Source organism: Schistocerca gregaria, chromosome 6, assembly GCF_023897955.1.
Source record: "Schistocerca gregaria isolate iqSchGreg1 chromosome 6, iqSchGreg1.2, whole genome shotgun sequence".
Classification (NCBI taxonomy): Eukaryota; Metazoa; Arthropoda; class Insecta; order Orthoptera; family Acrididae; genus Schistocerca; species Schistocerca gregaria.
This window is the reverse complement of record NC_064925.1, coordinates 417,199,788-417,214,419: the sequence shown is the minus strand read 5'-3', so window position 1 is coordinate 417,214,419 and position 14,632 is coordinate 417,199,788. Positions and strand designations below refer to the sequence as shown.

The following is a 14,632-nucleotide window of genomic DNA, read 5'->3' as shown; positions in this document are numbered from 1 at the left end:
GCTGCTGCCAGCTTTCAACTGTGAAGCGCTAATAGCTGCAGGAGAAAAGCTGTAGCCGTCTGCAGAGCTATGAGAACACTGGGGCGTTAACAGAGAGAAGTTTACAAAATCGCGTTACGCTATTCGTTGAGGTAGGCTCGTGAAGCTGCCGCGCCCACCCTACTGCAACTGTCAGGGATCAACTTAGGCCAACTCGGCTATAGTTAGAGTACCAAACAAGAAAATCAGGACACAAGCAACTGAAATGACCGCTTCCAACAGACTAAGCATACAGCTCAGGAGATAAGAGCGAACTAAAGCAGCCACCCCTTCGGAACAATAAAGTCCACTTGTCCAGCAATGAGAAGAAAAATGCGTTTTTGTGTAGGTGCAAATTTATTTCGTGGGACCGTCTACTTGTGGCAGCATCTGCAGGCCTGTGCTGGGCACCCTCAGCGATTCTAGAATAGCTGCAATCCCCGTACTGCTGTCTGGCAAGCTGTACAAAAACTTCCTGGCAAATTAAAACTGTGAGCCAGACTGAGACACGTTCATGTTTTGGCCACTGTGACAGTTACTAAGTCTGTACCCTGCTAGTTGTGGACATTTGCACGTCAATAAGTTGGCTGAGATTGCAGATGAGGGGCATGTAATCTAATTGGCTTACTGAATACATTGTAAGCTTACTTCTCACGCAGTAGAGGCACATTGTACCTTTCCCCCTGCTGCTGGTTCTCTATGAACTGCAGCACAGCTAATGTGAGCAATAGGTACTGTACGAGGTCTGTTCAACAAATTCCGGAACGTTCGTAATTTCGCGCCTATAATGTGTTGGAGCGAAATGCGATTGGCATCCCTGCACAAGCCTGTGTTCAATATTGAGTAGAGCGTTTTGTCGCACAGTTTGCGAATTTCGAGATTGCAGAGTTAGAGGAGCAACGCGCCTGCATTACATGTTGCGTGAGTCAGGTGATGCAGGAAGTCTACGGTGATGAGTGTTTAACCCTTTCAGGGGCAAAATTAAAAAAAAAATAATAATTTTTAATTTTCCTTGTTTTTATTGTATTAATTTTCATACAGTGAGACAGCAAAATGTAAAAATTAAATGAAATATACATAAATTGAACACATAGAGGGTGGTTTCAAATGGAGCCTCTGCCCGCTAAATGTCATCACTTTTGATGATACAGTAAAAAGCAATTCCTTTCTGCAGATAAGCATAAGGCTACTTGGCAGTGACTACATGTCCATCTGTTTCTGTGGGGTTCTTTCTTTGTGCTGCAGTGCACACAGCGCCTTGAGGTTCCATGTTTTGGCAGATGTTTTGCATCCGATATACGTTTCTCATGGGGAACAACAGTTTCCAATTTTTTTTGCAGATGGTTCTGGCGGTGTACTGTGATGGCCAGGACTATTTTTGAAGACATTACTGCCCACCAGGCCTATGGCAACACGTCTTCGAAAATCCTTTAGCACTTGCTTCGCTGTTGGATTACATAATCGAAACAGAATAAATGCGTTTCCAATAGAAATATCAACTATATACCAAAATAATCTGAGCCACCACCTTCGTGATTTCCTGTCTATTGCATAAAAACTGCTCATCATATCTGCCTTGTTGACACATCCCATATTTGCATTATATGGTTTCAGTATTTTTGGGCAAGGTACCTTTGTGATTTTTCCATCCTTTTCTTTATGGCTGACTTCTTCAACACATACAGGTGAATCAATTGTAGACAGCAACATGACTACACGTTTGTCTTTCCATTTGATGCAGGCAATGCCATCAGAACGAACTGACCAGTCAAAGTCTACTCTTTGCAGCTCTTTGTCTGTTTTTAGCGTAAGAAGTCCTTTTCTGTGTCATCTACTTGTTCCACAGGCAAAAAGTCCGTCATCTATTAGGTTCTGTAAAAGTGAGACACTGGTAAAAAAAAAATGTCAAAGTATATGTGGTATCCCTTTCCTTCCAAGCCATTAAGCATATCTCACAATTCTCTCTCCTAAGGATTTTTCCACTATGCACTATGCCTTCAACTTTTCCAGTATATATATATATATATATATATATATATATATATATATATGTCTGAAACACAAATATATACAAGCTTATCAACTCTGACCCAGATTTTGTATCCCCCCTTGATTGGCTTTTGGGGCATATGTTGTTTGAATTCGATTCGTCCTTTGAACTTCACCATGCATTCATCCATAGCTTGCTCCTTAGTAGGTGCATAGAATTCTTAGAAGTTTATCAGTATCTGATTGGTTAGTAGACGGATTGTGTATAATTTGTCATAATTTCTGCTCTCCCTTGAAGGCATAACAGCGTTGTCATTGTTGTGAATATGTGTCAAAATCCAGCTGAACTTTTTTACCGAGACTAGTGAGGAAATGTACTCATCTCGAAGTTCCTTATGAGATGACCAGCAATCACGATAATAACAAGGTTTCTTGATTCCCATTAGAACATTCGAATATTTACAGCCAAAAATACTTTTAGTTCTGCTTTAGAAAGAGGCCTGAAATTGCCACATTTCTGTGTTATGTACAGGTTAGACTGGAAAACTGTGTGTTCTAACATAGTGTCACAAAACAGACACAAAAAAATCTACTGGTTGCATACCTTTTCTGTCATTTTTAAGTTTTCCTCGTACATCAGCCTCCTCTGAAAAATTGGTGGCAAAGTTCATTGCACTGACGTCATTTCTCCATGTAAAATTCGCAATGGAAAACAGTGGCAAATTGTCATTAGAGCTGAAACTATCATCACTGTCATTGTCAAAATGGTCCTCACTCTCACTTTCCGAAATAATTTGAGATAAAACAGGTGTTCTTATTCGCAAACTCAGATCACTGTATTCAGCAAGCACATCACTTTCACTGTTACTGCTAGTGTCAATCTGTGAGTCGGGATCTGAAGGAATATCTGCGAAAAGGCACTCCAGAATTTCCTCATCCTTTAGTCTGTGAGAATACATCACATGAAACTGGAAAAAAAATTCGTCGCACCTACTAATGCTGCCGTTACAGGAGCAATGGTTTCCAATGGAACCACTACAACATTCACGGAAATAAATGCATTATTTTGGTTATTATTGCAGTAAATATAATATTAATGTAAACAGAACAGTATTCTGCATTTAATACATGCATAAAAGTTACCTAATACAAAAAATACAGTTACAATTTGAGAACAAAGGCGTTCGCGCAAAGCGTACAAAAATGGCTATCCAAATCGCCTCAACACCTGCTAATATTTACAGATTTTGAAGAATCGCCTCAACACTTGCTAAAATTTACAGATTTTGAAAACGTTCCAGTGACAGCCGCTAGAGGGCAGCACCAACTAGGCTGCTGAATGGTGTCCCAAAATGAAGCCACTGCCCGTTTGTCACAAAATGAGAAAATTGTAGGGGGTTTCAAACGGAACCACTTCCCCTGAAAGGGTTAACTCGTACTAGGTGTTACGAAATCACTGTGCTGGCCCGTCCTCCGTACTTTCCAGACCTGGCCCCTGTGGACTTTTTTTTACTTCCAAAGTTGAAAACCCCGTTGAAAGGATGAAGATTTGCAACGATAGACGAGGTAAAAGAAAATTCGCAGACGGCGCTTTTCGTGATCCAGCAAGAGGCGTACCAAGACTGCTTCCGGAAGTGGAAACGACGTTTGGAGGGGTGTATCAATTGTGGAGGAGAGAATCTCGAAAAAGACCATGCACAATAAGAAAAACGTAAGCGTAGATAAATTTTGTGGACAGAGATCCAGAATTTTTTGAACAGAGCTCGTATGAGTTAACTGAGTGGAATCTGTCGAGTCTAGCCGGCCAGTTTGGCCGAGTGGTTCTAAGCGCTTCAGTCTGGAACTGCGCGACCGCTACGGTCGCAGGTTCGAATCCTGCCTCGGGCATGGATGTGTGTGATGTCCTTAGGTTTAAGTAGTTCTAAGTTCTATGGGACTGATGACATCAGGTGTTAAGTCCCATAATGCTCAGAGCCATTTGAACCAACATATATAATATGTCGAGTCTGAGGCCAGAGTATTGACACAAGGCGTACGGTCGCGTTAAGGATATTAAAGTGGGTCGACAATACCTAGTTAACAGGAGAGAGACGAAATTATATCACGAGTGGAATGATTTTCACAGAGGACATTTGTAGCTGGTAACCGACTTATGTGTATGAAAGGTTAGATTGTGATTTCAATTGTGTGTGAATAAGAGCTTACAATCATAGTGTATGGTATTTCATAATAAATTCAAAGGTGTCGTGGAACTTGAACTGTTATTATTCAGTAGTTTTTCTGTTATTAATAGCACATACTCGAAAGAAAGTACCGTGGTTATATTGGCTAGGACAGATTGGCATTATCAAAAACGAACATGACTGAAGGATAAAGATATACTACTAATTTAACAGTCTGCTGGAGATTACCGAGCAGGGTAGCACTTTGGTTAGCACACTGTACTCGCATTCGGGAGGACGACGGTTCAAACATGCTTCTGACCATTCTGATTTAGGTTTCCCGTGATTTTCCTAAATCACTTAAGGCAAATGCTGGGATGGTTCCTTCGAAAGGGCTTGGCTGCTTCCCTTCTCCATGCTTCTCTAACCAGAACTTCTCCTCCATCCCCAATGATCTCTTTGTCGATGGGACGTTAAACACTGATCTCCTCCACGTCCTCCTCTAGCTGGAGATCAGTTAGATTGTGGTAACAGTTTGCTAGTAGAGAACTTAAAACATTCAAGATATTGTCATTGTTTCAGAAACTGAGCCTATACTCCAGTGGATGTGGACATCTTCCAATATATGTTGTATCCAGTGCCTTTTTTACTGAACCTGTGCCCTTGTGGGTGTAGATATCTCCACTTATACATTTTGAGCAGTATTCCAGATGTCGGTATGTACCTGGTGGGTGTGGATATCTGCTTGTCAGTGTATTGGCCATTATTGCAAGTGTGGTGTATCCACCTAGTTGTGTGTGCCCACCTCCATATACATTTTTTCACCACTTTTGCATGTTGTGGGGTCTGTACCTTAGTGGGTGTCGGCTTCTCCCCATATATGTGTTGGCCTGGGTTGAGAGTATGGGACCTGTAGCCTGATGAGTATGGGCAGGTCCACATGATTGTTCTGCTGGTGTAGCAGGCGTGGGGCCTAAATGCTACTGGGTATGGGCATACCCACATGAGTGGTATTGGGGTGTCAGACCTACTTTGGTGGGTGTGTACATATCCATGTGAGTACTTTGGCCAAAGTTGCATTTATGAAGCCCATAGCCTGGGGAGCGTGGACATCTCTACGTGAGTGTGTAAAAGAAGATTTAGAATGTACGACACCCATAACTGAGAGGTATGATAAATAATATACAGAGATCTGCTTCAATTGTACTAATTATTCATTCAAACCACAACCGGTCCCAGGATTTTAAAATCCTATCTTCAGATGTATGAAACTATAGCATACAAAGGAAAGGAAGGAAGAAATATAATGCAACATTTGTGTAAAAACCAGAAGAACAGACTAACGTAACGAGGTGACTCATTTTATTTGGTATGTGGTCAGGTCAGTCAGTTTAAGAATTCCCTGTCACTGCATCTTCCCAGAACTAGAAACAAGTGGAGGGTCTGATACTCAAACTGACCGAAAAGTGTAACGTCCAGGCAGATGGGACGAAGGAAACATAAACTGAAAACAAATACTTGGCTCACACACTCCTCCATCGGGTAGCCGCACAGTACGAACGCCAACAACGACTGAGTGGAGGGCCACGCTGGAGGTCCGAAGGCGCAGTGGAGTGCAGGAATGAATGTACAAAGGATAAAAGCAGAACAAAAGTGATAAAAATTGATGCTAACGTAGGTCATGTTAAGTAAATCATCACATGTATGATGCATTATGGGCTCGAGTGACAAAGTAAAACATATAAAAACTAACACATAACTAAAATATTGTAGTAATGTAAGCAGCTAAATAACAACCGCAAATTATCAAGCTGAGCGCTCTTCTTTATACAAAGCAACAATAATATTTAAATATGGCTAAGAAACTAAACACCGAACGAATGGGAGAAAAATGTCTGAAACTCACAGACTTAAAGTACGTGTCGTGATAGGTCAAACGAGTGAACGAAGGATTAGACAGTAAAAGCTGTTATAAAAAATAATGGTAAGATAAACTATACCAAATGAATCATCTTATATGTAGGATACATTTCGATTTCAAGTAATGTAAAATGAAATATATAAAAATATATAAATGTAAAAATCACCATAAAAATTTAAAATGTAAGTATAGTGATGCTAGAAGTGGAATGACAAATTAACGTGATCGGACTGAGCACCCTTTGTTAGACGAAATAATGCCAATAAGGAGTTTAGAGAAATAGGCCTGACCTGTGACATATTATTTAAGAAACTTATAGTTCTTCAACAGATTAGTATGTTTCGACAGGTTTGCCATTCAGTGTATTAAGTGGATTCTGGTTCAAATTGCGAAAGAATTTCAATTTCTTGCAACAAGTTAACGACTCGACCTTTCTGCTGTAGATGAAGGACACTTAATTCATTACTTACGTCAGGGATATAGTGATTGTGTGAGTGCTTGTAGTTGATTATTTAACGTAGATCTCGAATTACTTAAGCCATGGTGTTCTTTGAATTGAGTTGGGAAAATACGTCCTCTTTGTCCAAGTTAAAGGAATGGGCAGTCATTACAGTTAAGCTGATAAACACCTGGCAGTGCGTGATTACGTGTTTTGCGCTGTCTAAACTGTAGGCCACCTTGGTTCGATACGTAAATTGTAGGTGTTATACCAGCATTTTTTAATCACTTGACAACTTTGTCAGAAATAATTCCCGTGTATGGTACTTTACAGTATACGTTGGAATCTGTATCCTTAAAGACAAGTGTGAGAGTCACACAATGAAGGCTTTCACGACCGGATGTTTCAGCTGCTGAGAATTTTTCCGGGTTGTATGGAAGTGGTCCATGGAACTCTTCAGTCCCTAAAGCTTCGTCCAAGGCTACGCTGGACATCTTCGGAGGTGCTCCTGGTTGTGCTGAGTCCTGCCGACTGACGAATCGGACGTCAAAGAGCGTCCTAAATACTGTGGAAAGTGGGCGTGGTCTGGATTTGACATGATAGCAAAAATGGTTCAATTGGCTTTGAGCAGTATGGGACTTAATATCTGAGGTCATCAGTCCCCTAGAACTTAGGACTACTTAAACCTAACTAACCTAAGGACATCACACACATCCATTCCCGGGGCAGGATTCGAACCTGCGACCGAAGCGGTCGCGCGGTTCTAGACTGAAGCGCCTAGAACCGCATGATAGCAGAGATAAACCTTGCCAAAGAAAATATTTTTAACTGTCGATTATAGTACGTCAAAGATAAAACTTCTCATCGATTCTGTAGCGCCACAGTCCATATATCACTGAGTTTCATGGCTTCTTCTTTTCTGTTAAAATTATCCCTATGTTTATATATTTCGATGGCTTCTCTATATAGCCGTGGATAATAATTCGTCATAGTACATAAAACTTCAGTTTCTGAAAATTTCACTACGTAATCACCTGATTGAAGAGCACGGCTGATTTGTCTGTTTTCCCTAGTCAGCAAAGACTTTTATGTTTCTTTAACTGTGTATTCACACTTCTCTTTGTAGTTCCAATATAGACCTTGCCACACATGCATGGGATCTTACATGCACCACTTGCAGACAGAGGGGGACGTTTGTCCTTAATGGAACGAAGTGCTTGGCCTGTTTTCTTAGTTGGTCTGAAGTCTGAGAGTGCTCCCATGATTATTATCGTTATGTCTATTACATTGTATCTGTTGGTTAAGTCTGTCCACTGTTTGTATAGAACATCAACTAGTATACACTTTTCATCTAATAATTTTCGGTGTTGGCCAGTATTGCAGGTGTGGGTCCTGCATCCTGGTGGATGTGGACGTACGTACACGAGGAGTTATGCAGGTGTGTGGCCTCTATCTTGCTGGGTATGGGCATGTCCGTGTGAGTGCTTTGGTCGGACTAGCAGGTGTGGGGCCTCTGACCAGGTGGGTACGGACAACTCCATGTGAGTGTGTTGGCCGGTGTTGCAGGTGGGTGGCCTGTACCGCGGCATGGCGGCGCCGCTGGCGGGCGTGGCGGCGGTGAACGCGGTGACGTTCGGCGTGTACGGGCTGGCGGCGCGCTACCTGGGCGCCGACTCGCTGCGCGGCCAGTTCGCCGCCGGCGCGCTCTCCGGGCTGGCGCAGTCGGCCATCTGCGCACCGCTGGAGCAGCTCAAGACGCGCGCACAGCTGCTGGGCGTCGCACCGCTGCAGTGCGCCGCCGACACGCTGCGCCGGGAAGGCCCGCGCGGCCTCTTCCGCGGGCTCACCGCCACCGTGCTGCGGGACACCCCCGCCATGGGTGAGCTGCGCTAGCAGTCTGCCTTGACAGCTACCTGCCCCAGTGCTGGTAGTAAGTGAAACGGAGGGCTGTTCAATACTGCCGTGGCTTACTAGTCCCGCTCCTACTGGAGTACTGGAGGCGATGTACAAAGGTTGATCATAAATATGCGGATACCTCTATGTACCCCCCCCCCCCCCCCCCCCCCCATGAACCATGGACCTAGCCGATGATGGGGAGGCTTGCGTGCCTCAGCGATAAATATAGCCGTACAGTAGGTACAACCACAACGGAGGGCTATCTGTTGAGAGGCCAGACAAACGCTTGGTTCCAGAAGAGGGGCACCAGTCTTCACAATAGTTACAGGGGCAACAGTCTGGATGATTGACTGATCTGGCCTTGTAACACTAACCAAAACGGCCTTGCTGCGCTGGTACTGCGAACGGCTGAAAGCAAGGGGAAACTACGGCCGTAATTTTTCCCGAGGGCATGCAGCTTTACTGTATGGTTAAATGGTGATGGCGTCCTCATGGGTAAAATATTCCGGGGGTAAAACGGTCCCCCATTCGGATCTCCGGGCTGGGACTGCTCAAGAGGATGTCGTTATCAGGAGAAAGAAAACTGGCGTTCTACGGAACGGAGCGTGGAATGCCAGATCCCTTAACCAGGCAGGTAGGTTAGAAAATTTAAAAAGGAAAATGGATAGGTTAAAGTTAGATATAGTGGGAATTAGTGAAGTTCGGTGGCTGATGAACAACACTTCAGGTCAGGTGAATACAGGGTTATAAACACAAAATCAAATAGGGGTAATGCAGCAGTAGGTTTAATAATGAATAGGAAAATAGGAATGCGTGTAAGCTACTACAAACAGCATAGTGAAAGCATTATTGTGGCCAAGATAGACACGAAGCCCACACCTACCACAGTGTACAAGTTTGTATGCCAACTAGCTCTGCAGATCACGAAGAAATTAATGAAACCAATGATGAGAAAAAATTTATCAGTCATGGGTGACTGGAATTCGAGAGTAGGAAAGGGAGAAAAGGAAACGTAGTAGGTGAATATGGATTGGGGCTAAGAAATGAAAGAGGAAACGGCCTGGTAGAATTTTGCGCAGAGCATAACTTAATCATAGCTAACCTTGCTTCAAGAATCATAAAAGAAGGTTGTATAAATGGAACAAGCCTAGAGATACTGGAAGGTCTCAGATAGATTATATATTGGTAAGACAGAGATTCAGGAACCAGGTTTTAAATTGTGAGACATTTCCAGGGTCTTTGACTACAATCTATTGGTTATGAACTGTAGATTAAAATTGAAGAAACTGAAAAAAAGGTGGGAATTTCAGGAGATGGAACCTGGGTAAACTGAAAGAACCAGAGGTTGAAGAGAGCTTCAGGGAGAGCATTAGGGAACGATTGACAAGAATGGGGGAAAGAAATTCAGTAGAAGAAGAATGGATAGCTTTGAGAGATGAAATAGTGGAGGTGGCAGAGGATCAAGTACGTAAAAAGACGATGGCTACTAGAAATCCTTGAGCAACAGTAGAGATATTGAATTTAATTGATGAAAGGAGAAAATGTAAAACTGCAGCAAATAAAGCAGGCAAAAAGAAATACAAAAGCCTCAAAAATGAGATGGACAGGAAGTGCAAAATGGCTATGCAGGGATGGCTAGAGGGCAAATGTAAGGATGGAGAGGCGCATATCACTAGGGGTAAGATAGAGTTAAGAAAATTTAAGAGGCCTTTGGAGAAAGGAGAACCACTTGCATGAATATCGAGAGCTTTGATGGAAGTCCAGCTCTAAGCGAAGAAGGGAAAGCAGAAAGGTGGAAGGAATATATAGAGTGTCTATACAAGAGCGATGTTCTTGAGGACAATATTACAGAAATAGAAGGGAATGTAGATGAAGATGAAACAGGAGATATGATTTTGCGTGAAGAGTTTGACAGAGCTCTGAAAGACTTAAGTCGAAACAAGGCTCCAGGAGTAGACAACATTCCATTTGAACTACTGACAGCCTTGGGAGAGCCAGACCTAACAAAACTCTACGATTTAGTGAGCGAGACAGGCGAAATACCCTCAGACTTCAAGAAGAATATAATAATTCCAATCCCAAAGAAAGCAGGTGTTGACAGATGTGAAAATTACCGAACTATCAGTTTAATTAGCCACGGCTGCAAAATACTAACACGAATTCTTTACAGACGAATGGAAAAACTAGTAGAAGCCGACCTCGGGGAAGATCAGTTTGGATTCCGTACAAATACTGGAACACGGGAGGCAATACTGACCCTATGACTTACCTTAGAAGAAAGATTGAGGAAAGGCAAACCTACGTTTCTAGCTTTTGACAATGTTGACTGGAATACTCTCTTTCAAATTCTGAAGGTGGCAGGGGTAAAATACAAGGAGCGAAAGGCTATTTACAATTTGTACAGAAACCAGATGGCAGTTATAAGAGTCGAGGGATATGAAAGGGAAGCATTGGTGGGGAAGGGTGCGAAACAGGGTTGTAGCCTGTCCCCGACGATATTCAATCTGTATATTGAGCGAGCAGTAAACAAAACAAAAGAAAAATTTGAAGTAGAATTAAAATCCATGGTGAAGAAATAAAAGCTTAGGTTTGAGGTTCGCCGATGACATTGTAATTCTGTCAGAGACAGCAAAGGACCTGGAAGAGCAGTTGAACGGAATCGACAGTGTCTTGAAGGGAGGATTCAAGATGAACATCAACAAAAGTAAAACGAGGATAATGGAATGTATTCGAATTACGTCGGGTGATGGTGAGGGAATTAGATTAGGAAATGAGACACTTAAAGTAGTAAAGGAGTTCTGTTATTTGGGGAGCAAAATAACTGATGATGGTCGAAGTAGAGATGATATAAAAAGGTAGACTGTCAATGGCAAGGAAAGCGTTTCTGAAGAAGAGAAATTTGTTAACATCGAGTATAGATTAAAGTGTCAGGAAGTCGTTTCTGAAAGTATTTGTATGGAGTGTAGCCATTTATGGAAGTGAAACATGGACGATAAATAGTTTAGACAAGAAGAGAATAGTAGCGTTTGAAATGTGGTGCTACAGAAGAATGCTGAAGATTAGATGGGTAGATCACAGAACTAATGAGGAGGTATTGAAGTGAATTGGGAAGGAGAGAAATTTGTGGCACAACTTGACTAGGAGAATGGATCAGTTGGTGGGGCATATTCTGAGGTATCAAGGAATCACCAATTTTGTATTGGAGGGCATCGTGGAGGGTAAAAATCGTAGAGGGAGACGAAGAATACACTAAAGAGATTCAGAAGGATGTAGGTTGCAGTTGGTACTGGGTGATGAAAAAGTTTGCACAGGATAGAGTAGCATGGAGAGCTGCATGAAACCAGACTCAGGACTGAAGACCACAACAACAACAACCTCTATGTAATGAAAAAATTGACCACTAGATGTCGCAAGAGTGGCACAATGACTGTCTGTAGGGAATTAAAGAGAATAGGGTACAATGGTCGAGTATTTCCTCATATGACACCTATTTTTGTAACCAGTGCTAAGCAAGGTGGTGCAAAGAGAGACACCACTGGACAGTGGATGACTAAGAGGAGGCTAAGTGCGGAAGGATATGGAACATATTTTACAGCATTGTGTATTGAATACGGTAGAGGAACAGTTCACAGACGATGACGGTTTGTATTAGCATGATTAATACCCTGTTCTAAGGCGATATCTTTGAAGCAATGGTTTGTGAACAATAATATCCCTGAAATGAAGTGGCTTGCCCAGAATGCCGATGTGGACCCAATGCAACACTTTTAGGATTTAGAAACACAGACTTCACTCCAGCCTCCAGTTTCGAACATCACTACCTTTTGTGGTTTTGGTTCTCTAGAAAGAATTGGCTGGCATTGCTCCACACACATTCAGACACCTCACTGAAAGAGTCCCTAGCAGAGTTCTGTCCACCAAAAATGCGAAGGTTGGACATACACTATGTTAATGCACTCTGATAGGCTTCAGTTACTTTTGATGAGATATTCTACCTTACCAGAAGAGAAGGGAATCGAGGAGTGCTATAGAAAGGTGTTGAAAAGTAGATGGATCGACAAGAAATGGGCGAGGAGAGAAACACGTGGAAAGCAGTAACTAGAAGAAGGACTGGCTGATAAGACATGAACTGAGACACCATAAAATTGGTTCCATGATAATTGAGGGAGCTTTATTGTAGGGCAGCTAGATACTTAAATATATTCAACAAATAATTGAGTACATTGGCTGCAAATGAGGAGAAGAATTCGTTGTGAGCTGCATCAAACCAATCAGATGACTTTAGCCCCGCCCCAACATCCCCCCCCCCCCTCCCACCAAAAAAAGAAATAACCTACTCTTCGGAAATTTTTAAGTTATTGCCTGATGTGAAAATCAAACGATTATTCAAGTTAGTATGCATATTGGTTGAGACTGGAAACATACCAAGATAATCGCAAAGTTTTTATTAACTCCTCGAAAAACAAAAAAATTAAATTTTTTTCCTGTTGTCCTGTTACGCAATGGAATCGCTGCGCCACGATACAGTAGCACGCCTCTACGGGAGCCATTAACAAAATGGCGCAGTCTATTGATGAAGTCGTGATGGATGGCACCATTTTTGTATCGACTCCTCTAGCGGCTTACTACAGAAGTGTTGTGTGGATTTTCAATGAGTAGCTGGCCTACAGGCGTGTTGTTGTTGTGGTCTTCAGTCCTGAGACTGGTTTGATGCAGCTCTCCATGCTACTCTATCCTGTGCAAGCTTTTTCATCACCCAGCACCAACTGCAGCCTACATCCTTCTGAATCTGCTTAGCGTATTCATCTCTTGATCTCCCTCTACGATTTTTACCCTCCACGCTGCCCTCCAGTACTAAATTGGGGATCCCTTGACGCCTAAGAACATGTCCTACCAACCGATCCCTTCTTCTAGTCAAGTTGTGCCACAAACTCCTCCCCAATTCTATTCAGTGCCTCCTCATTAGTTATGTGATCTACTCATCTAATCTTCAGCATTCTTCTGTAGCACCACATTTCGAAAGCTTCTATTCTCTTCTTGTCTAAACTATTTATCGTCCATGTTTCACTTCCATACATGGCTACAATGCATACAAATACTTTCTGACACTTAAATCAATACTCGATGTTAACAAATTTATCTTCTTCAGAAACGCTTTCCTTGCAGGCGTGTATCTGCATAAAAAAGAATTAATTACTTAAGGCTTTCGACGTGATAGCTCATGCAGCCAAATTGAAGACTATAATAATATACAAATGAACCGGAAAGAAAATTGACTACTTGTTAAATAATGGCTGCTACACGCTGCAAGAACGTTTGGATTCAGACTTTTAAAATGCAAATTGGAGTGCTATTTATCTTGAAGTAAGGTGTAACTATTACTCTTCTTATATAATTAAATGTAATTTTTGCTTTTGGCCAAACGTTCTTCAGCAGGCCGTTTTATCATCTTCAGTGGTGTACAAAGGAAAGCATTTATTATTACAAGTATTTGCTTAATCATAAGAATTCTGAGCCGTCTGCATTTAAATATATACTATTTCATAGCAGCACTTGTATATTAACTCAGTTTACTTTAGCTATAAGTAAAGAATGTGCATTGAGCATCTATTGTTATCTCTCCTATGTTTTATGTATTGTACGTTCACTGGTTCTTCTGCAAACACTTTTGTACTAATACTTTCTTTAATTGAAGTTTTCACTGTCTGCATTTTATTATTCTGATATTACGCATGTGAACTAGATGCCAGGGTAAATGTGGAATCATAGAAAGCTATAGACTAGAGAGCAGTATCTCTTAACCTTGGGTTTGTTACCAGTGGGAGGCAAAATTTAAAAAAAAATCGATTATAGTAAGTCAAGACTCTAAATTAAAAAGAAATATTTGCCATCTCTGTTGTATTGTACTCTAGTGTTTGTTAGTTAATCTTCGTCATTATAGTCACAATCAAATTGCCATATGACACCTTCTACTGCACAAATGTCTGTTTTAGTCTTTTCATGTATTACAGTTTTAAGCGATATGCATGCATGTGGCTCTTGCATTTTGTTTCTAATGTTGTCTGTGTAGTTTGCATTAAGCCGTTGCTTCAACTTCTTCCTATCACGTCAAATGCAGCCAACATCTTCCTGCATCCTCTGTTCTCCATTGGCTTACCCTCATAACCCGCTTACCTCCATTTTATTTTCATTGCAGTCGTAGTTACG

The 14,632-nt window shown here is 41.8% G+C and overlaps 1 protein-coding gene across 1 annotated transcript in view; it reads left to right on the top strand.

Moving 5' to 3' along the window:
- LOC126277969 (mitochondrial basic amino acids transporter-like) overlaps positions 1-14,632 on the top strand; it is a 241,652-nt gene that overhangs the window by 189,248 nt on the left and 37,772 nt on the right. Inside the window, exon 5 of the mRNA XM_049977622.1 lies at positions 8,096-8,408. Coding sequence (XP_049833579.1) covers positions 8,096-8,408 — 313 coding nt within the window. The remainder of the gene's footprint in view (positions 1-8,095; positions 8,409-14,632) is intronic.